The sequence below is a fragment of the Poecile atricapillus genome, chromosome 2 (assembly GCF_030490865.1).
Source record: "Poecile atricapillus isolate bPoeAtr1 chromosome 2, bPoeAtr1.hap1, whole genome shotgun sequence".
In the NCBI taxonomy this organism is placed as follows: domain Eukaryota; kingdom Metazoa; phylum Chordata; class Aves; order Passeriformes; family Paridae; genus Poecile; species Poecile atricapillus.
In genome coordinates this window covers 140,673,238-140,697,864 of record NC_081250.1, presented here as the reverse complement: position 1 = coordinate 140,697,864, position 24,627 = coordinate 140,673,238, and the positions used below count along the sequence as shown (strand labels likewise).

The 24,627-nt window shown below is 42.3% G+C and overlaps 1 protein-coding gene across 3 annotated transcripts in view; it reads right to left on the bottom strand.

Annotated features, from left to right (window-relative positions):
* DEPTOR (DEP domain containing MTOR interacting protein) overlaps window positions 1-22,333 on the bottom strand; it is an 83,023-nt gene extending 60,690 nt beyond the window's left edge. Inside the window, exons 1-2 of one of the 3 annotated variants that reach the window (XM_058831320.1) lie at window positions 22,064-22,203; window positions 21,810-21,905 (exon numbers count right to left, since the gene is read on the bottom strand). In XM_058831320.1, coding sequence (XP_058687303.1) covers window positions 21,810-21,895 — 86 coding nt within the window. In that variant the 5' untranslated portion in view covers window positions 21,896-21,905; window positions 22,064-22,203. Of the gene's footprint in view, window positions 1-21,809 lie in introns of all 3 variants that reach the window. The other 2 variants (XM_058831319.1, XM_058831321.1) reach the window with 2 other exon arrangements.
* Window positions 22,334-24,627: the final 2,294 nt, after the last annotated feature.

Sequence of the window (24,627 nt, the reverse complement as noted above, 5' to 3'; positions counted from 1 at the left end):
CATCTTAAAATTCTTTCCCAAGTTTCATGTATATATAGAACTTCTATAAGAGAAGATTTACTTTTTTCCAAGGAAAACTAGTCATGATGTCCTTTGTGAGAAACATATATGGACAAAATAAGTATCTTGCCAATGATAAGGATAATTCATGGTGGCTGAAGAGCATAGGTTTTTCACACCTCTTCTCAAGGCACATCCTCGGTGCTCCACTGGCAGGTAGAATTGCCCCTTTCTGTTTGAAATAGAACATCTTTGTATCCTCGCAGAGGTTAAAAAATTTGGTGTTTCTAACATAAGCATATGACCTGTCTAAAGGATGGCAGTTGGGCATCTCACTAAAAGATCGCATTTTCCAAAGCATCTCAGTGACTTAGAAGCAGACATCCCACTGAAATTTAAAAATTACAAGTCAGTTACACACCTGATTCACTACAAAATATATGAGCATAAGGTGGCATTTGTGTATATATATACACACCCAGGAAAACACTACTTAAAATATACTTTATACTAAACTTTTGCCTTTGCACTGTCAGCAAAAAAATAAAATAGGTCAGTGAGGATATGAACTTTGTACACAGAGGCAATCGTGAAGGTACTCTGTGAATGCAGTGTGTGTTGCTGGGACAAGCATTTCCAGCTGGGCTTGCCAAGTCTCAGCTGAAGTGTCAGCATTTCACTGCTGCCTGTTCCTCTTTCTATTTATGCTTCAGCTCTGCAATCACTTAGTTCTGTTACTTGATATTCACGGGAGCTAAATTACCTTTAAAACATGGTGTCATACTGGAAATAGGATGAAGATATTTCTGTTTTGGTAGCTGTGGCAGAGTAGAAATTTTGCCATCTCAAATACATTTAGAAAGGGTGTCTTCAAAGCAGCTCCTGATCGCAGTTCTCATCACTGTGACAATCTCCCCTATTTTGCCCACAGCCAGGCATGTAGTCAAAGTGAGGAGATGCCAGAACATGGAGCCAGATAGACTTCAAATAAACTATCTCTTGGTGCACAGCAGAGGAAATCCTAAATCTTCCAAAGAAACTATGGTTCACCAGTGTCCCTGTGGCTTTAAATAAAATATTGTGGCTGCCTCTTTTATGAAGTCTTTTTTTATACATTCAGAAAGTACTAAGGCCACTAAGCCTGCAACCAAAAGTGAACAAGGACATCCCCAATACTCCTAACATCTTACTAACACTGTCAGGGATCAAACCAACTCTGGGGAACAGACACAGGCATTGCTCAGGGTCTGGGATGAAATCAACATGATGTCTTTCAGAGACTCTCAGCCCACAAATTCAGGCCAGAAATTTGGAGCCACAGCTTCCAGAGTACTCCAGACTGCAGACAAAATTAAATCTGTGTGTTTGTATTGATCTGTCATAAAACTAGAGACCCCTTGTAAAACCTACAGAAGCTGTGAAGTGACTAATCTCTCTGCCTGCCAAGCAATTTCACTTGCATTTCACTTTAAAGTAAAATGTGCTCAAACATGAATAATATATCTAACTGCCTGTGCACTTGAACCTTGAGACATTCCTGCTATAAAGGATAAAACTGGGTTTTATAAGAGGAAAACACAGAATACAGGCAAGTTTTTATTTCACCTGCCCCTAGTCATATAAAGAAAGTGGAAGTCAGCCTGTCTCAGTCAGGCTGCTCACTTTCTGGGCTGAAGCTGTCAGAGCTTAGCAAATCACAGCCCTCCTTCTCCAAATGGAAGTCAGACATAATTGTGCTTCCCACTCAGTTATGGATGAGCTGGGAAGCACCACAGGACAAATGTATGCAGGTCAAAGCCTATGGGATACTGCTGTGTGGATCCCCAAAATAACTGATGTATTTTTCACTCAAAAAAAGCGCCATTTTTGCTAATATCCATCAACTAGTTTTTTATCCACATTAATTTTCTGTGTCTCCATTGCATGGATATTCTTAGGCTTATTAAATCAATGTGTACTGTGAGGAGTAATTTTTGCAAAGATATTTTTCCAAATCTAAACTGAAGACCACCAAATTTGAAAGTGCAGACCAGAAACCATAGCAGAACTATTATTACAGACATCCTATGACTGGATTAACATAGTAATAAGCTCACCAGCTCTTGTAGACTTCCCAAAAGTACCTCTCAATAAAGGAATTATTTTATGGATAGCAAACTCAGAAGAAGCATTGAGGTCTCAAGGGAGGCTAGTGAAAAACAATGAAATTTGTGTCAGGGAATGCAGGCATGTTATCTCAGTATGATGTCTGGAAAAAAAAGAGTGTTCCTTTGAAATGCCAAGTGTGCTAAACAGGGAAAATACAGGTCAGAGAGCCCAAACCCCACTGCTACAGATATTCTTGCTAGCACTGCCCTTCAGGAACCTGGAGAGACCAGCAGCTGCAGAATAGGATGCTCAACTACAGACCTGTATGACGGGAGTCAAGAAGGGCTGCACCAAGGACACAAACAGCTGTGGGTACCAGAAAGCCCTGCTGTGTGAGAACTCCTCTCCTCGATATACCTGGCGTGCCATGGGGGTAGGGCAACCAAGAAAGTTACAGGATGAGGTCTCTTACACAGCAAGGCTGACACATTTTTTACCCAGAGGGAAAAGCTGACTGTAACCTTGGTAGGCACTTGCACTGTGTGCAGCAAGTTTCAGACCACGTGAGAAACAAGGTCTTTTCTCCACCCACCTCTCAGCACACCTGGGGAAGAGCAAATCTGTAATGCCCAGAACGCAGCACAGCACTGAACAAGCCTGGAGTGCAAACAGTAAAAGGGGTTGTTATGTGCCACAGATAACCCAAGAAATCCATGGGAGAAGTGAAATCAGTCAAGTGCCTAATCTTGAGTGCAGTTCAGAATTTCTCCTACCCTGTCAATAAGTGACAAATAGTTTTGCTGGGACATTATATGGGTAACTCTGAGTTCAAAGTCCTTCCAGGAATGGCTGCTCTCAGCCTGAGAACCACAGATCTGCAGGAGATTTTCTCCTTCATATTCTGCACTTCTCAGAGGAGCACCAACTGTTTGGACTTCTTTCAGTGGTCCTTGGAAACCCTACTGAACGCAAGAATAAAAAATCTGCCTTCATCATTAATAAAGCGTCATACCGCAGTAATATCTCAATTGCTTTTAGCAATTGTTTTCCATCTCTACACTAACAGTTATCCAAATACTGTGCTGAATCATGACTGTTATTAAGCATAAATATCCAGTACCTGACAGGTAAGATAATGAGTAACAAAATGCTTAGTGTTACATATAATTGTTAACAAACTTGATTTCGTACTGGGGCTACGACTCAAAATTTTTAGTTCACCTGCAACAAATAAATAGGTCCATCTTAAAATTAATAGAGATGCAATATTCTTTCAATATACAATATGTTGTATTAAAACCATCAAAGTTTGTTTATCTGTTCACATTCTAAATGAATAGCCTCCTTTCTTTCATGTTTAGTATAACTGCATTTCTAGGATTTATTTTTATTTTGAAGGCAGCTGTAATAGCAGTAAGTGCAAAAATACTCACTAGAAAAGGCAATTTGTATTGAATTTCTTTAAATTAAAAAACCAAATATCTCATGTTTTGACAGTGATACATGCTTTTTTACCTCCTCCAGCTGGCAACACTACAATAAGGCAGGATGCTACACTGACCAAAGCATGATTCAAGGGAGTTCTTTCCACTGTCTTCCAGAAGTCTATTGAAATTCAGTGGTTGACCACTAAACTGTAAAACAAAGGTGGAAAACTGATGTAGATTTTTTAACACTGAAAGTAATGATCCATTTGACTGGATTGCCTAGAGGCAATTAAATTGTTAGAGGATGACCTTCACAGTTCATAAATAGACGTGGAGGAACAGGTAAGACTATAAAATGTAAGGCTGTGCATTAACAACAAAATGCTCTGCTGAAAACTGTGAACTCAGAGGCTAAAATCAACAGACTAAGAAGTAGCAGAACATGCAGTAGTGATACTTCCACCAAGTACAGGCTGAGACCATGCTGAGACCAAGGGCGACCTCATATTGCACTAACAGAGATGTTTCCAGAAATGATGGGAAATCCAGTTGTTTATGCCATTGTATCTGTGTCGTGGTTTTAAACTAGTAACAAAAATTACTTATTTTTTGTTGTGAGATATGGATTAAAATAAGAGTAAAACAGGCTTAAAACTTAAAAGGAATAAAGACAGTTTATTAACAAACTATTAGAATAAGAATACCAAAATAAACTTTCAGAAAACCCTTTTACTTCTTACTCCTCAATTATTTCTTTGTACACATAACAACATAGAGACAAAAAAATTTTAGAATCTTGGTGGTCAAAAACAGTCTCAATTTTTAGAGTCTTTTCATCAGTCCCTGTAGAGAAACAGAAGTCTCTTTTTACCAATCTATGGAGTTTCTAGAGTCCACTCCTCCCATCCCACACTATTCTGAGGTGTGCATGGGTCAAAATGAATCCAGGGATGTTATTTTTAAGGATTCAAAGGTAGAAATCTTCTTCATTTGTTTCTGTGAGCCTTCCTGGAAAACAGCCATCTCCTTGGCTCCTTTAAGGCTTTAAAATCTTCACTTCACTCGTAAGTTCCAGCAACTCACAGTATCACAACCACTTTTCTTTCTCTAGTCCACACTTTGAATACTCTATTCCTCCCATACTCTAGTCATGAATTAAAGGAGTCTTTAAACTACTGTCCATCTCCATAGCTGTAACAGAAAGACCTTTCAGCAACAAGCATCTTCTTTTTCTCTCTTTCTTATTTAAACTTAACTCTTTTCTTCACTGTTTTTGGTGGTTTTATGATGTCTTACATGTTAATTGTCTCTCTTTCTCTGTCTTTTCTAAGAAAAAGGAGTAATCTGTTTGTTTATCTAGGTAGTAAAAGAATTAAAAGTTTTAAGAAAGCTGCAAAAGTTCATAGTGTCAGATTTCAGTCTAGCAGCAGACCTTGAAAACTAAACTAAACTGCTAAACTCTGCTTTTCTCTCCTCCCCCCCGCTCCCTGCGGCCTTGTCCCGGGCCTGGGAGGGGGGGAAAGCCAAGACAGAGCTTGTTACCTCTCAAACGCCGGAAACCAAAGAGAACGAGAGAGCTCTGAGTGTACTTCTTAAGGGGGTGTTTACAAGTTGAATTCACTTTTTAATGGTCAGATCTGCTGTCAATTCTTGGAAATAACTGATAATTAGTCAGGAGGAAAAACTCCCATCAGTCACCCGTAGCTTCAACTTCCCCTCTTTTTGATCTGTCTTAAAGGTGAAGCTACCCCATGACAATCTGATACTACAGAACGTCATCTGAATAGTGCTTTGTTTGTGACATCTCATTCAAGAATGATCAGCTCAAAGAGATGCAATGATGTAGCTCTACTCTGGTATGATAAATGATGAGCCAGTCCTATGAGCAGAGAAGATGATACTGGATTGGGAATCTGGCCTTACCTAGACAAAAAGTGAGAGGAGGAGGATTGCTGTCTATAATCTTTCAGGTGAGTTGAAAGCAGAGAGCAAGAAAAGCTATTTAAGTAATGCTGAGGATCCTAACAAAAGAATTAGACAAAGTTTAGGAAAAAAGATTTCTAATTCTTACTTAAGGCAAGAATAATAATAAATATACAAAAGAATTATGTATTACTATATTAGGATTATGTATTATATGTAATACATACATTATGTATATGTATAATGTTCTTCAGATGATCTTCCAGCCCTGTGGTTTATAATTACACGATTTACACTGCTATCTCCAAACAACCTTGGGAATACTGTAATGTGGAAGAATATCAGAGGCTGGCCTTTGAGTGCACTGTACCAGGATTCAGCCTTTTTAAAGTCCTGGTTCATGTCAGAAGCAAAAAAAAAGTTCAAATGCTGCCTATATTAAGACACTTGCTGTTTATATCAAAACTTTTATTACAAGTGTATATGCAGATATACAGACATTCTTTGTGTGTTTGCCAAAGCTCAGGAGCTGTACATACGAGAGATGTCCCCATTTTGTGAACATGCTTTCTTGTTTTTGTCACAGGATGGTCCCTGGTTTTCATTTTCATTGCTCAAACATCCAGTAGTCCTCACCCAGCTGATTGGAAGGATGGGGATTTAACTGGCCAGTCAACACCAAACTAGTGGCAAGTTTTCCTCCATCATCTGAAGGAAACTGTACAACCTTTGTGGCATACAACTGTGTCAAGACAGAGCTGGGGATCGGCTGTGAGGAAGCCCTGTCAGCTGGGTAGCAGCATGGGTAGAGACCAAGGGTCTGCTCTGATTCCTTGCTAAATCAAAGTGTAGAAGCCAGGAGGAACTGCAGCGGCTGAGGATCCTTCTGCCAGCTCCACAGCCCAGCTCCGCATTTTACGCTTGGCTGAAGTTTCTACATGTCTGAACTCGGTTGGCTTTCCTGCCTCCACGTGCAACATTCACTCATCCTCTTGAGATCCAGATCACCAGGTTTGCAGGAACCTCCAGCTTCTAGCCTGAGATCTTGTGAAGTTACTGCAAACAGCCTGTCTGTATAGTCATAGACAGCTTGGTCTTAGCCTGGAATTTGTCTAATTTTATGTAGTGGCACATAACTTTATTGAAATAATATGGAGTATGTCATTATTAAAGTGAATAAATTGAAAGAAGTTAGAAGTCTAAATCCAATGGTGTTACAGCCTTTTAGAGCTCCCTTGACTTGTGTTTGAGAGTAAAATACAAGCCAGTATGACCTTTCCAATCAGCTGGAGGAAACAAAGCAGCATAATCCTAATTAACATTCTGCTCATTTATACATTTTCTTCTTACAGAAAATCCTGTAACATTCAATAAGTTTCATTGCCAAAAGAAAAATAAAAAATAAACCACTTTGTGCAGATGAAAAAATGAAAAATGTGTCGGAAATCTACTGATTGCCCCAGACTACAGTGAGCTCCAAATGAATGCACGCCAATGGTAACAATGATTTTACTCAACAATTTTGCAACATAACACTACTGCATTTATTTTTTAAACACAGAAAGGATTGCTCTCTGACACAAATGTTTTAATGGTAAAAAAACATCTTATCTGCTTTAAATCTCTCTCTTTATCTAGGTCATGCAAACACATCACAGCACGTATTATGGTACGTGAATTTAAGGGGATTATTTAATGGGATGAAGTTGCTCATTGCCTAAATTCTGGTAGGCTAATGAAGAACTTCATCATTAGGGAAAATCTATTATTAAAAATCACAGTTAAATACTGAATCTATTTAAAATATTTTCCTTTTGCAAAAATCTAGCCTGAGGGATGGTTTTGTTTGATTAGCTCAGCATTTTTCTGTGTCTCATATATCATGGTATGAACAGATACACAGCTGTGGCACAACCACTCTTTATGAATAGCTCCTTCTGTCAGGATGCTATCAAGGATCTTGTCTTGTTTGATTAGGCCTTGTAAAAAGCTCAAAAGTATATAAGCTTTGAAAAAAAATAGTATTACAGAAGCATTCTCCCTCTCCTCTTAAGATTAAATGGAAGTTTTCCTTTAAAGTAATAAATAAATCCCTAAGGAGTCCAGAGAAGTCCTGCTGCTCTATTGAACTGCTTGCTCCCATTGCTGGGCCATGTGTTTGCCATTTTTCTTGTAAGCAATATTCTCTCTACACACATGCAGAAAGCTCAAGTAAACAGGTATTTATGTGCTCTGACAATAAATTTAAAATGTGACTTCTTACTGCTTTAATAACTCAGACCATGCACCCTGACCCTTATTTACCAGGTAACAGCATCAGCTTTACACACTCATCAGCTCTAGTAGAATGCTGCTGGATTTAGACTGTAACAACAGGGTTATATTTACAGCATACTCCAAACTTTATCTCAGGCCTCAACTTGAATCCAAACCACATGTTGCACAGACGGTTAGGGATAGACTTCAGATGGGCAACAGGACAAGAGGAGGTGACTGCTTCAGACCTGCACTGTGCTCTTACACAAACTCAGACACTCACCTATCATCAGTGTAAATGGCCCAACACTGTGTTAATCCAATTCATCACCTCAAGACCAGCCCTGTCATCACCTGTCTTGAAGAAAGGAAGATCTGTAGGAGCTTGGCTGTGGTTGCTCTTCAGATGGCTTGAACGAGCACAGCTGGGCAGACAGACCACAGGCACTTCTTGTCACAGCTACCCAGGCACATGGAGGATGGCTATAGCATGTGCCAAGGTTTAGCCCCTTATTCATGCTATCGAAGCACAGCACAGTGTTCATTAGGTCTTAATTTGAATGTAACCAAAACCAATTGAAAGACAGAATCACAGAATCATAGAAATGTTTATGTTGGAAAATACTTTTAAGATCATCGAGCCCAACCCCTTAACCCTGGCAAGTCCACCATTAAACCAGGTTCCTAAGTGCCATATTGTTTAAATACCCCCAAGGATGGTGACTCTAACATTTCCCTGGGCAGCCCGTTAGAGCGCTTGACTACCACTTCAGTGAAGAAATTTTTCATAATGTACAATCTAAACCTCCTCTAGTTCAACCTGAGGCCATTACTTCTTGTCCTATTGCTTGTTACCTGGGAGAAGAGACCAACCCACCTGGCCACAGGCTCCTTTCAGGGAGTTGTAGAGATTGATAAGATCTCCCCTGAGCCTCCTTTTCTCCAGGCCAAGCAGCCCCAGCTCCTTCAGCAGCTCCTCATCAGACCTGTGCTCCAGACCCTTCCCCAGCTCTGTTGCCTTTCTCTGGAGACACTCCAGCCCCTCAGTGTCCTTCTTGTAGTGAGGGGACCAGAACTGGACACAGCACTCAAGGTGTGGCCTCACCAGTGCTGAGCACAGGGGGTCAATCCCTGCCCTGGTCCTGCTGGCCACACTGCTCCTGATCCAGGCCAGGATGCCATTGGCCTTCTTGGCCACCTGGGCACACACTGCCTCATGTTCAGCCACTGTTGACCAGCACCCCCAGGTGCTTTTCCAAGGGCAGCTTTCCAGCCCCTCAACTCTGGAGCATTGTTTGGGGTTGTGAGCAGAATGCAGGACCTGACACTTGGCCTTGTTGGATCTCATAAAATAGACCTCAGCTCACAAATCCATTCTGTCCAAATACCCCTGCAAAGCCCTCCTGCCCTCCAGCAGATCTACACTCCCACACAACTTGGTATCATCTGCAAAGCTGCTGAGGGTGCTCTTGATCTCCTCATCCAGATTGTGGATAAAGATATACAACATTTCAGTCCATATGTAAGTAGGCTGTGCATACATGAACTGCTGAAACTGCAAAACTGATCACTGCTTGTGGCCAGTGAAGACATGAAACCATTGATCAAGTGGCCAATGCCTTTCTGTGTCTTTTCCTACAGGTTATTCATCTTCTGAGAGAGAATACTGAATAAAAAGATGTGCTGTGTAATTTTCTATCTGCAAGCAAAATTTCACAATTTCCATTCCTCTGTATTTTTTCCCTAGCCACTATATGTTTAAATAAATTCTTCTTTCCATTTTTATTGTGATTCTCCTGAACGGTTTATGCAATCCTTTCTTTCTTCCTCCTTTGGCCCTATAATATCTTTCCCAAGAGTACTGTTGTTACTGGCTCCATCTAAACTCAGACATTCCATATTCATCAGAAAAGCAAGCAACACAGGGTACAAACATATTTCATGTGAAATAATGTATGAAACATTGTTTCAGCTGGTGTTGATTTACAGATTCAACCAAAAAAAAGTAATAGGGAGTTATTAATATATTAGTTTGGAGCAGCTCTAGCCCCTCTGTAGCCCAACGAAGTGAATGTAAGCAATTTTCTTCCAAACACTAGTGTTTGATTTATTAGTAGGCCCAAAGCATAGCACTTGCAAAAACCACCACTTCATAGAAAACTAAAGAGATTGGATTTTCCCCCATGACAAAATATTTTTAAAGGATCTAGGCCTTGCAACATTGTGATAAAACACAATGGCATACAGAGAAAGAAAAAATCCCATTGTTTTGTGTGTGTTGAAAGAAATGTTGTTTTTAAATAGGTGGCATAATGGTTGGGCACATTCTTGATATAGTCATGTTTTTGATTGCAGAACAGACTACAGGATGAGATGTGCCTCTCCAAGGGAAGAAAATTTTAATAGTTCAAATACCTTCCTCCCTCAATATGTGGGAGAAAATCCTCTTTCCACAAGCAAAGTTGGAGCTGCAGGACTACGGACACTGTGCACATGAATGAACTCCCAAACCCTGGTCCCACAGGGTGAGGGAGTCTGAGAGTGTCATGCAGGCAGTGAGAAAGAGGAGCAGGTGGCTGGTCCTGAGGTTTTTGTTGCTCCTGTAATGCCAACACAGCACAGCCAGCAGCATTTCTGGCACCATGACCTACTGGCCTTACAGCACATATTGCTCTCTACCGTCTCAAATCTTTTCCCTATTCTCACTCTTCAAGGATTGCTATAAAACCATCATGCCCCAATTATGTGCACTTTGGTTTCTGTACCCCAAGTTCTTGAGACATGAATCTACAGATCACAAACATCTTGGAAAGAAGTCTTGGTGGTGGGAAGAGTTATGATGTTGGAATTTGATTAATCTCATGTGATCTGAGGTAAAATCCTAGCCAAACTTAAGACATTGAGGTCAAGGGAGCCAGGCCATCATCTTCACATCTTCCTAAAAATCTTAGTAGAAACAGAGAGATTTTGAAAGTTCTTGGGGTTTATTTGGAAATGGATACATTTCTCATCCTTAAATTTGGTTGAAAAGCTGGATAATGTGAGAGCAGTGGTACAAACTAGCCCAGATGATTTTGCACTGAAGCAGGTCAGGAGGCACTCTTAGAAGCCCTCCCACCAGTGTCACTGAGCGGATAATCATCTCTGGTTACCAGCCAATAACAAAAAGCTGGTAATATCACCCACCACAGCTTAAAGAAGACAACACACTATGCCTTCATAAAATATTCAGTTGGAAGGGATGGATCTCTGGAGGTCATCTGGTCCATCCAATACTGGAAGTATAACCAGTTAGTACAAGTTGCTAAGGGTCATGTCATCCAGGCAAGATTTTAATATTTCAGAGCTTCTCTGAACTCTATTCCAGTTTTCTACTTACCCTCACAGCAAATATCTGATTAGAAAGTCCCTTGCAAATTTTGACTACTGGCTCTTGTACCATCCCTGTGTAACTTGGAAAATTCTCTCCCCCTTTCCCTACATCATCTCATTTTCGTAGTTGCAACCAGAACAATTTCCCAAAGCTTTTCTTCATAGGCAGAGCAGACCCAGCCCTCAGCACCTCCTTGCAGCTCACGTGCCCAGGGCCAACCCCAACCTGAGAGCCAGCCCTCTTTGGGGCTTGAGTCTTGTAGGAAGACAACTTTCTGCAGTCTATTTTAGAGTTGCATAATTTTGCAAAATTAAAGATAAATAAAGCTTATTAAAATAAAATAACATAAACTTTTAATAAACCTTGCTTTATTTCTACTGTTCAATGTGTTTTTAAGAACCCATTTTCACCCCTTGTCTAATTAGACATGTAGTAACATGATACCAATGGCTCCTATTATTGACCCATTTTTCTTGTCACAGAGATCTATTTATTAACCTCATTCAATCTCACCTATTTCTACCATTTTCCAAAAGACTTGAAAGGTCTGAGTTTGTCCAAAATGCTATGAGTTTTGAAAATAATTGTTCGAGGCAAGGCTTTAAGCTTCTAGACATTCTCAAAATTATATTTGTACAATCTCTTCTGGGATTTATACGTGATAATGCTACTTTCAGCTTCTTCTCATGACAACCCCCTTCTGTTTGCACGGGACAACCAACAAAACAGCAGTTTAAGATAAGAGTAATTTTTTCTACATCTTAGTAAAAATAAATTAATTTCAACTAGAGGAAAGTGTAAGTTAAATACATCCTGAGCATCAGGAAACAATTAACAGCTTTCTATTATATTGCACTAATTTCTAAGCTATACAATTACATGCTACTGTAGAAAAGGATGTATGATTATCAAGACAAGGATCTTTTCAGAAAAAAATGAAAGGAAATTGTTCCACTGATGACAATCAGTGCTATAAATAATGCCTAGCTAATATATTTTCAGAAGTCATTTCCATTATTTGCAATCCTAACTTTGAATGATGTGTTGGCTGTGTGTTGTCAGATTCTCCTTCCAAAGAGGATGAGCATAAATGTTGGACAGACTCCTCAGATAAGTCCTCAAAAATTCAGCTTTCTGTGAATATTCTCCAATACTCATTGGAATTAAATTAAAAATCATTGTATTTACTAGCCATATTGTAATTATGTCTTGCATTCACTTTGTCTCTTAAATCAGGGCCAAGACTGGCTTGTAAGGGACAGGCAGGCCTGCTCTGAGCAGCCACAATGCCTTGAAGACACAACTCACAATGCAAAGAGCGACAGACATAACATACAAACACTTCTTTTTAAGTACCAATAAACCCATTTGTCCCAGTACACACATAAGCGGTGCAGACACGGAGCCAGTGGGCTGTAGAGCAGTTCAGCTAAACACTACTAGAAACACTACAGAAAAACACCCAGCAGTACTTAGTGTGAGAAACAAGGAAGCAAACCCACACAAACCTCTGTAACACAAAGGCTATTGTGCTGGATGGCCACTGGGAGTGGGAGAATCTTCCCAAAACAGGTAGAACATATAAGATTCATACAAGATAAATATGATAGTGCTGCATCAGCAGAAGAACTTTGGTCCCTGCAGATTCCTTGTGCAATGCCCCTTTCAGGACACCTATACTACTCCCCCAGAATGTTTAAGCTCTGTTTCAAGTTCTCCTTCCCTATTATTTTCCACCTCAAGTCTTCCAGGCACTGTCCTCAACAAACATGATCTTGTTTGAATCTTATATACAGCTTGGAAATATAGCTGCCACAGCTCAAGAGCTGTGAAGAAAAATAACAGTATCCGTCTCCCAGATTCCTTTCACTGCCTTGTCTTCTGTCACACCAAACACAGTATTACTATACCTGACTTTCAAGCTCCCATCTTTGCTATCACTGTCTCTTAGGTGCACTGGCTTTTGCTCTGATCAGCCATTTAGTAACAGTTTGACATTTGATTTTTTTTACCTTCAAGTGAGCATCTCTGTGCTTGCTGCCTTAATAGAGGAGGCACCCTCACCCAAACAGCCACAGAACCATTTGGATGGAGTCACCCAAATCTTGTCTAGCATTGCTATGATCTCTGAAAAAAACCTGACATGTAAACGAAGGTCAAGCAGGGCAACAACTAGGGTGAGAAGAGACTCCTGGACTGGCAGAGCTGAACTTTTAACTTCAAGAACTGATTCCCTGAGAAGCCAATCCCACTATGGGGTCTGCATCCCCTCATCTCAGTCCAGCTGATCTTACCTTTTACATCATAAGCAGCACTAGTCTGACACAATAACACCCTGTCTGAGCCCCCGATACTGTTCACCATGGCCTCAGACATGCACCAATGCAGTGAACCAGCCATGCAGCAGAAGCTGGGCTGCCTCCTTCTGCAGCAGTAGCCAAACACTTTAGACCAACAGTCCTGTAAAACCCACAGCACGACCTGCCCCTTGTTCCTCACAGAAACCAGAAAACTCTCATCTGCCTGCAAAGCCCTGACACAGCTGTGGTAGCCCATGTACCCAACCACATAATTGCAAGGAAATGGAGAATTACAGCCTGTGACGTGAAAACATGCTTCTATATTTGCTCTGAATTAGCAAGTGCGATCAGGAACATTTTTTAATTATTTGCAACTGCACCTTTAAGATCTGAATGCATTTACTAGATTGAGGCACTGCTAAGACACAAACTGAAAACTGTAAAAAGCTGATAATTAAGGTCAGGGTTGCCTTCTGAAGTAGTGCTGTCACACTGGTGATAAGCTGGTCGTGCAAATTGCACAGTACAAATTTCAAAACACTTGAAATGTCAGTATTTGAATGTCCATTCATGCACAATACAGTGACAAGACTGTAGAAGGAAAGGTAAAAGCCTTGAAAGAAAATAACATTGTCAAATTTAGTCTCTGTTCCTGTCCAGTAACAGCATGTGCATTGGGCATTTTGCATTCAACACCATTTTTACAATTGTCTTCTACTGGAGTCTGATATTAAATCCAGCAAATTAAACCCTGAAGGGATGATCAAGCAAACCCAGCAGTGGCTGCTGTCACCATTCCCTCTCCTTGTACTTGACCATGTGTTTCTCCTGTCTCCTTCACGCCAGTGTTGGCACTGGTCTGAGTTCATGATGAACCTGTTTAGAAAGTTAAATTTTTCTTATTTGGCTTCAGCTGCTTCAGTTCCCTGAACTTCTGATCCCAGACAAACACCAGTGCGAAGTGCAAGGGAAGTGATAAGAGCAGGGCAGTAGCAGCCTGCAGTTAGATCCGCTCTATCAGTAAACCACAGCCTCAAACCGTACGTATTTCAGTGAGATGGGGGAAGCCAGCACCCATTTCTCCCCCTTGTACTTCTTCAGAGAAAGCTTTTTTGTGGTCATGTGGTAAATTGGTTTGTAAAACTGACCCAACTGAAATACCAGCCTTCCAAAAGCTCTGCTGATCACTTCCCCAGTGCAGGTCACCATACAGTGACGGTCCAGAGATGCCTAAGCCAATCCAGAGGAGGGAAAACACAGAGGAGGGAACCGGAAGGCAAGAACACCTATTTAATTCCAGTAGTTTATACATTAAAATTGTTTAAAATATATGTTTACATATCCTGATCTTGCTTAAGAACAAAACCAACAACCCATGATTAACACATGAAATGCATCCTTCCCTCAACAAATGCTGGTGGTTCTGCTGAGACTTCAAGCTTTACACTTTCTGTCTTTATTAACCTTTAAAGTCTCAACACAGTTCTTCTTCAAAGACCAGATATACAAACCAAACCTGATTAGCTCTTGCTTCTTCCTGAGCCTTTGATCCCCTTTGCCAGTTCTCCATCAGTTTAATCTCTTCCTTCTTAAATTAATTCTGAGGAGGTGATTGGCCTTGAACATAGGAAAAAAAGTATCTTTAAGTTAAAGGGACTTACTGAAGTCTGCTCTGCCAGGATGGTAGTAGAAAGAGAATTAACAAAATAAAAATAGCAGGGTTATGAAAATAAAAAGCAGAATAAGTAGCAAGAGAGTTAGACGGGCCCTGAGCCTCAGAAGGCGATGTGTGTTTCTGAGAACAGACCCCAAGTAAGAGCTACCACCAAGCTGGCACTCAGTACCTGAACACTTAATGGTGGGGACAAAGAAGTTTATATCAGGAACCTAGCTGGACTGCAGAGAGGCTGACATTTGCTGCTGTGACAATATCCTTCACTTTCTTAAGTTCTGCATCACAGAAAGCACTGAAATCCTGTGAGTTTTGCACTTCAAAAAGTACTGGAGTCTACACATACGTCAATTAAAATGAGACACACTGATTCCTCTCTTGTCCTTTTCCATCTATCCTGTAGTAAAAGCTGGCTAGCCTCCCTGCTGGCTCCAGTCTGGTGTCTTACTTTACTGATGTGGGGTACTGGTCATACTGATGACTCTGTGGGGGCAAAAAGAGCAGATCCTTCCCTGAAGAGGGTACGCACAGCTCCCTACATAAACAGTATCCTCTCTGCATCTCCACACTTGGGAGTTATTTTTCTCTGTGCTTTCAGGATGCCACTCTTAGGCTCAGGGTCTGACTTCCCAAACCAGAAATCTCAGTACTGACAGAATCCCACCTTGGTGGCTTCACCCTCATCGTCCAGAACCCACCATTGCTGCAACCAACCGCAGCCAAGATTTGTGTTGCAAGGGCTTCATTTTTCTTCAGAGCATACAGTAGCCACCCCTGTTGGGACCTGATAAACACCTCAAATTCCTAGGCACTACCACTACACAAACAGTAAATTATAATGACAAGTGATAGGATGACTCCTCTGTCATGGTGCCACTATGGTCACTGCTCCCATAGAAGCAGGGATCATGTAATAAATGCAAACATAGATTGGTTTTGGCACATTCATTCTGCCTTCCCTGCATGACCATCAACATTGAAACAAGTTTCTTTCACTTTTTCATAGGCAGCTCATAAAATAAATAAAAAATATTCTTGCACATGCTATACACATCAACTCGCCTGCCGATCTCTGCTAACCTGAGACACAAGTTAATGATTGACTCCATCTGGAATGGGATACATAAAATATACAGCACAAACCGCTCATACAACATTTGCTTTATGTACATAGTGAAAGAACAATCCCTATTTGCACATGCGTTGTTAACTACTTGATCTCTGAGCTGCACTTGAGGAAAGCTGCTGAGGGCAACAACTGAATTATTAAAAGGCATAGCTAAAAGGAAAGAACTAAGGAAACAAAGCCTTACATCTTCATTTCTAGAAATGTTGAAACAAAGCCTTACATCTTCATTTCTAGAAATGTTGAATACCCAAATTTTACTGAATGACATCAAAAATTTAAATAATTTATAGTAATAAAAATATGTAATTGGAATTGTTGTGATAGTGTAGAGTTAGCAGGAAACCTTTTAGATTTCAGAACACTTCATTTTGCAGCTTTACCAACCTTCACTTTGACACCTTTCAGTGCATCATCCTGGTGAAACCTCACAGAGAAAACTGACAATTTTTTGGTTGCTTGATTTTGGAAAACAAATTGATGGAAGTGAAATTATTTGTACAGAGAGTTCTGAAGGAGTCTGTTCCACAGAGATCTGATGATATAATCTCTGTGTTCTATCCACCCTGAGGACGCTAACATACGAGGGTCTCCTCAAGTGAAACAACTGAAAACTACTTTTTTCAGGGTTAGTTTTGAACACAATCAGTAGCTCTTGGGAAATGCAAGCATTGGTAAAGAACTAAGGAAGTTGCAAGAAAAATGTTCAGGGGGTAGAAAAACAATCATTCCCTGAGGAGGAAGTACAAAATTGGATTGTTTTAGGCATATTACAAAATCTCATTTTATGAAATTCTGTCAATTCTTCAAATCACATAGATGTTTGTTTAACATCTATGGATGTGACTTGAGAGTAAGTGACATTATTATATATCTCAAATCCTTTTAGAGTCTAAGCTTACACCAAAGTCTTAACACACTTTCAAACACAGTAATAGCATTTAATAAATTCTGTAACTATACAGTTCATATAATCTTGTATCATAGCAATACATTAACACTAAGGGTCTTTTGCTATCATTGCTCTAGAAACTGTCACTGTAATGTGCCATGGGATTTCTGCACCTTAGAGTGCTAATGAACTTTTCAATCCTATCAGAATGAAAAAATGTTGACTGTTTATTGCTTAGAATTAGAAAAAAGTTATGGACCTGTAAGTGCTGCCATCCTTCACAAGTTAATGACTCTGAAAGTTATGAACTCTAATATGGCTTCTGAAAGTGATTAGGTTCATGAAGTGAAACCTTTGGAAGACAAGTGAAGCTGGTTATGTCTTACACCTTCAAAATGTGTAGCTGTTTACCATGTAAAACCTTTAATTCTGTAAAACAAAACTCATACACCAACTCCTACAAAAATGGAAATAAATTTCTGTTGAATCTTTTGCCTCTTCCAAAAGAAAGAAAAATTTCTAAGAAACATGCTTCATACTTCTCTAAGTAGAAAGAAAGATGATGCTGATTATAAAAACTGTTCTATCAAAATCACTGCCTTGTGGAGAAGGCAACACTGCCTCATCTAAAGAAGACTCATATTTATTTACCCAGTTATTTAATAGAAGTGTGAATAGGGGAAGACGTAGATTCTTGTGAAAGCTGGCAATAGAGGGATCCAAAAGTCTGCAGAGACATTAGATTTTATTCAAGTTACACCTACTACAGAGAACTGCACATCATATACAGTGGCAATTATAGGTGTTAAAATATTGATGCTCAGTTGACCAAACCCTGAGGATTCCTGAATAACTAGGCACATTTTCTGCAAGAAATGAGAGACTCTGGGGAGATATACAAGATTTTGGTGACAATCTGGCATCAAGGAACAATTAGCAGATGAGGAGATTTCAGACACCCCTACCTTGTATTATAGGCAACCAGCATCTATATTAAAATATGCCCATTGAAACTGCTTTTGGTTGCCAGAGGGTAAAATCAGGTCTATCCAAGTCAGTTCTCAAACCCACACACAATACTTTAATCCTTCTGCCAAACTGCTGAAATGGGCACAACCTGTTGCCTTCAGCCATGAGGGCAATGAGCTTGGAATTGCTCTGCTTCTGATAAAATTCTTAACAACTTCAGTAGTGCCGTTATTAAGCTTCCAAGGATGACTATCGATGTGACATCTTCCTTCAAGCACTCCCAGCAAGGCCAAGGAAGCTCAGGGACATTCACTTCCCCAGGGCTGTACCATGCATGGATTTGCAGGCAGGGATGTAGCAGGCTGGAGGCCTCAAAGGGTTCTCCCAGTCCTGAGGAACCTGAAGGTGCCATGATCCTCTCAAACATTTAAAGGGCAGCACTGTTAAAACCTCCTCAGAAGAGAGAGCTCACCACTGAACAGCTATAGGGTCTCTGCATAAGAACAAAGGGAAGAGCTGAGATTTTGGGTGGCTGGAGCTGTCAGGCAGCCAAAGCCTTCACAGTTTGTCCCTGCAGGTACATCAGTGCCAAAGCTTACAGCCAGATCATGCCCATCCCAGCTTTCACCTTGCTCTTGCTAATCTCCTGCACAGAGAAGCTGCCAAAGAGTCTGTTCTGGTGTGTCACACTGCTGATATCTTCAGCTTTCCTTCACAGCTGTCAGCTTAATAATTTAAAGGCTTGCCAAGAGCCAAACTTCTAAGTTTTCACTTTAAAAAATTATATTTCTATTAACCAAAAGTAAGAGTTAGGCATTTGCTCAGAGAGCTGCTGGCTATAGAGGCAAAGGACACTACTAGATGTAAAAATTTACGAAGTTATCTAACCTATAGTTCATTTACTTTTTCCATAAATCACCCCACCCATGGGCCAGGATTTACATCACAGCCTGTGCCAGCAGCCACGTTCCTGCGTGCCAGCTGACATTACACACATTAGGGCAGAGGCTCCTGACCTTGCAAAGTCAAAACACACATCACAAGCAACCGGGAGACAGGAACAAGGAGAAGGAAAAAAACTCTTTGTCCTATTCTTTCCCTCCCCAGGCCAGTGTTCACTTGTCTAGGGAGTGGAAGAGGGTACAGGACTTCCATTCCCACCACAGGCACTGCCAGTGTGCAAAGCCAGGCTTGCCAAGGTGCTGCTCAGACAACTTTAACCCTCACTGCATGAGATCCCTGACACAGAAGGACAGACATGCAACAGCCCATGGGAATGAAAGCTATGAGGGAACTCGTGAGGCCAGACCAAAACAGGCACTAGGAACTTTGCAAGGAATTTAAATCAAGCAGCTCTGGTAAGTATTTGAGTTTAGACACACGTGCTGTTTGGTCTAGTACAAGAGTGCTTTAAATACCTCCATTTGGTTGCGTTTGTGTAAGTAACACCATGCTCAGTTTCATTTTACACTTTTACTCCTAAGTTATGCGCTCATCTTGCATGCACTTTCACCCAAATACACACATAATCACCTGTCTGGCTGCATCAATCCCACTGGGGAATCTTGCACTTGTAAGCATCACTAAGAATAGAGTACAGTACGTTGCCTTGAGTGCATGTGTGTGCTGGTTTTCTATCATCTGTTTGCCTGCCCCAAAGGCTGCTGATATAAACTGTCTTTGATCCCGAAAACACTCCACATTTTCATTTCGCATTAACAATTATACGCTTATCTTGGACAGGAAAAAGGAAACTTTAAATGCAGGGTTGGCTAAAACTTGTCTGCCAGGCAGTCTTCTATCACTTATTTGTGGCTTCTACTGACTAGAAAACTGAAGAATACAAATTCTTTGCACAGAGTATTCCAACAGAGAAATAGAACGAAGTAAAGAAAAAATTGAAGGGAAGTAGACAATTTTGGGTGCAGTTTCACAATACAGTTCCAGCTGACCCAACAGCTCACTGCAATACAAATGAAAATTTTGTATCTTCTCCACCACATCTCCACATCTTCTTCCTGGCTCCTCATTCCCAACACCTATCTTCCGTGGCTTCTGGATGTCAGCAGATCCAAAAATTAAGCTACCCACCAAATCACCACATTGGATCTCCTTTCAAGAAGTCCAAGCAGTTACCTGAGCAGGCACAAAGAGGAGGTGGGACTACACTGCTGGGTAGTAGGAAAAGGGCCAGAAGAAGAGTGGATCTCCCTGTTCAGCAGTAGCCAGACATTATGCACACTGACTTGTTCATGAACTCCTAGTCCAGGCAGATCTAAGCCACTTCTTACAGCCTCATGAAGGAATGTCCATAGGTAACTACACAGGATGGGCAATAATTATTGTGTATCTGCAGATCACCTTGTCCAAAAAGGCCACTGTGTTTTCAATACCTTAATAAACAAAATGACAAATATAGTTCTTGGTAGCAACATTGAGCTGATCTAGGAGCCTCATTTGGTAACATTTTCTCAGTTTCTTCTTAGGGAAAGATTGCAAAGCTTTTGTTTTTACATTTAACTATGAGGCATACAGAAAGATTAATGTGATCCTTATAGAAATTTTGTGTTAGCCTGAATCTTCAACTTCTAGCAACATAAATTACGAACAGCAAGATTCTTATCTGACACTCGGATGCTCAACTCTGCACCAAATCCACCATATAGGACCCATGCCAGTGCACTCTGTTACCCTAAGTGTCACTTCAGGCTACTTTGAAGCAGAATATCAAGTTTGGAGGAGTCACTGGTGTGTACTGGAGCCAGATCACCAAAATAACATTTACTTGCTGAACAGGAGTATCACTGGTGTGCATCACCAAAGTGGCACTTCTTACTTCGTGGATGCAAACAGTAACAGTACCTGTACTAGCAGCAATTAGGGCATCTGCCAAACCAGGGAACATTTCTATCACTTTTCAGTGTTTGTCTGGTATCTGAGAAAAAAATGTTAAAAAATTCAGGAAAAAACAACTGGGAAAAAATTTTTACCCTCCCTTTCTAGTTACTTATATAACACATTATAATGGGATTTTTCTTCCTGGATCACAGGATGGTCCATCACCAAACCAAAATTATTAAAATTATTTTTTTCTCCTCTGTATTGTATAGGTACAGCCAGCACACATAGCCAGCATACATCACAGAAATTAAAAATTAACTGAGTCAGGCATTTTTTGTTCAAGGATCTTATGCTGCTCACAACTCCAGTCACACAGCACTGTTAATTGCTGCTGGCACTGACAGTAGGAATCCCCTTCCATCTGCTGGGACCAGCTGATGCAAAATAAAAACAATCCCTTGGAGTGAGGCGCAGCTCTGCGGGGTCAGTGCCCGGAGCCGGACGGGCAGCACGGGAGCGCTGCCCTGCGCTCGCCTTGCCTCTCCACGGGGCGCAGACTCTTTATCTCTTATGGTTTCTTTGGGTTTTTTACTCTTGAAAGACGCCACTCTCCTGCAGCGTTTGATGCCTTTAGTGGCGCAGCAGCCTCTCCCCAGCCGCCTCCTGTTCCCCGCAGGGCAGCGGAGGTGCCCGCGGCAGAAGCCCCCCGTGCGGGGCTTCACCTCCCGGGCTCGCAGCGCCGGCTGCGGCCCCTCGTCCTCGTCGCTGCTGAAAGCGGGGCCGGAGCCCGGGGCCGCGATGGATGCAGGGCAGGTGCTCCGGTGCAAAGAAAGTCCGCGGGGACAGAACCTCGCCCTCCTTCCCCCAAACCTCCCCCTCCAGCCGTCAGCGGGGCTGCCTGGGTACGCGTCCCCGGCAAAGCGGGACGGAGGCATCGCTTACCGGAGCTGCTCGCCGGTGAGCAGGACCTCGGCCATGTGCTCCAGCTCCGCCGCTTTCTGCTGCATGCTGCTCATGCCCTCCTCCATCGCCGCCGGCCTGCGGGCACAGCACCTCCGGCTGAGGGGGGACCGGGGACTCGCCGCCCTCCGGCCGCGCTGCCCCCGCCGGCAGCCCCGGGGCGCCTCCCGCCCGGCCCCGGAGCTCTTCGCGGGGGTGGCGGCCAGCGACAGCCACCTCCAGCCGCTCCGGCTCACCTGAGCGCCTCAGGTCACTTTTCCCCACGGCAGGCTCGGATCCCTACCGCCGCTTCCCGTGTTATTGTGTCAGTGGCAGGCGGAGAAACACATGGCTGCAGCCGCCGCGCCGCAGCCGGGCTCGCCGAGGCAGCAGCGGCCCCCCCCGGCTGTCACACGGCAAGGTCGGCGCTGCCCCCGCGGCAAGGGGCCGGCTCCCCTCCGGGGGCTACGAGCCAGGCGGCTGCTGCCGCTGCCCTCCCCGCCGGCCCCGGCCCGGGAGGCAGAAAGCGGCCGCGCACGGAGGAGCGCAGCGCTCCCCGCCCGTGGCTCCTTCCCGCGGGTGCAAAGTCCCGCGTCCTCCCCCCAACACGGGGCTGCCGGGAGGACGGGCTGCTCCAAGGAGCAGCGAGCTCGGGAGATCTCGATCCGACTGTGCGGGCGGAGATGCGACTGCTGCCCGCTCAGGTAGTGCGGGCTGCGTCTTGGCAGTGTTCCTTGGAGGTGCAGGTGATCTGGAATTTCACCCTCAAACTGTTACTGCCCTCCGGCTGTCCACATTTTCGCTTATCTGCCACCCAGGGGTTATTTTCAAACCCTGGTCCCCTGCTCACGTCAACTCTTTGTCTCCAGGCGACAGAGGATGCAGAATTCTTGAGGGCAGAGGAACATTTTGTCTTGGCAACGGGAAATAAATTGCAAGGTCATGAGCACTGTTTGTCAACACTTCTGATGGTGAAAAAAAATCGTCCTTTTCTTTAAAAAAGTCCAGGAGGAGACATCTTCTGCAGTGGTCCAACCATGGTTTTCATTTGCAAACACATGCAATACCTAGACTGACTACTCCTTGCTTTTATATCTGTCTGCACATACTCTGTGTGCATGGAAATTGTGTCTGCTAAAGTACATGCAGTACTGTCATCGATTCAGAACCAAAATGATAGAACCACAAGAAAAACTAAGAAGGAATCAACTGAACCTAGTAGTAACGAGAGTGCAGACAATGGGAAGGTGTTTGCATCACCCATAGTGGAATTGTGGCATTTATTACCAAAGGTGGCTCTGGATTTAAAAGAATGGACTTGGAACCAAGGAGAAAAATACTTGGAAAATAAATCTACATAGGGTTACTGAGCAGACAGCAACCACATCCAGCTCAGGAAATTCTCTGTTCTAAAAATAATAGTCTCACAAGGCAAGCACTTGTGTGACATTTCATATGTGCTTTGCCTGCTGCTCCCTATGCATCTGTTTATAGCTGCTGAGATGAACACAGGACTGGATGGACCTTTGGTTCAATCCAGTAGAGTCCTTTTAATGAACACCTTTCTGGGTCTCAAAGAGCACTAGAGGTCCATGAATGGCAAAGGGAGGAAAATGCAATCTGTCTTAGTTTCATCTGGGCCAGAAACAGGGACACTTTAGGACTGTAAGCACTACAGCTTGAGATTACTTTCTGTAAATTTGGAAGATACACATTTAATCTGAATACTTGCAAACAGCCTTTAATTCCACTCATACTGCAAACATACAAAGTACGGATTCACAAAGCTGGAAACAAAAAGGGAATTGAAACAACCATCTCATCTGACCTTATCTTTAAGACAAAGAATGTACACAGCAATTTTTATCAAGCACTTTATCACATGACAGAAGGAAAGACAATTTCAAGAGCATGTACATTGCAAGCCATTTCTGGGTAAATCCTTGGCTCCATCACCTGGGTTTGGCTGATTTCATCCTTCGCTGCTGCTAAAAGGAGATACACTGTTCTTCCAGGCTCTGGCAGCACAATCTGCAATGTGTCTTATGTTACTTTTCCCACTTTTAGGACTCTGCTTGCTGCAATTCAATTCATTGAACAGGCAAAAGAGTAACAGAAAGTGGAGAACTTTCTTCTGAGCTAGTGAGCAGAGCTGTGCAGATGGTTACAGGGTGCAACAAGTGCTAGAGCTGACGCCAAGGTAGAACGCCTTGGCAGCTTGAAACAGGAACAAAAGAGGGAGAGGGAGAAGAAGCTGTCTTTATGCAGTGACAAGGTATCATGACAGGGTGCTTATGGAACTGCAGCCTGAAATCCATATCTTTCCTTGCACAGTTTTGCAACTAGCAAAATGCAGGCCAGTACTGGATTATTTAATGATTATAGAATTTCATGCTGGCCTTTGCACACTGATATCACATTGGTAATTTGTTCCACATGTTCAAACTGAAAGTTCTTACAGTTACAGTTATCCTGAGAGGGGGGAATTGGCTATCAGTCACTCCAAGGCTGCCATCACCCAAAAAAGGGTAATGACATAACCTTGAAGGGTCACATTGCAGCCAAAAGCCAGTAAAAGGCTACACAAAATAACCTGATGGAATGTTTGCAACTCGTTTTTAATGTACAGATTGCTATAGAACATACGGTCTAACAAAAAATTTGGCTGTGTTGACCCTTCCTCCCAAGGGAGAGGTGATGAAGACTAAAACTCTTCTCTAAGATGTGGGACAGCTCTTGCAGAGTCTGAAATCCTGACAGCAAGGGAGAGGTATCCCCATGAGACAACCTCCAGTAAGTAGATTGATTTATTTTTTCAGAT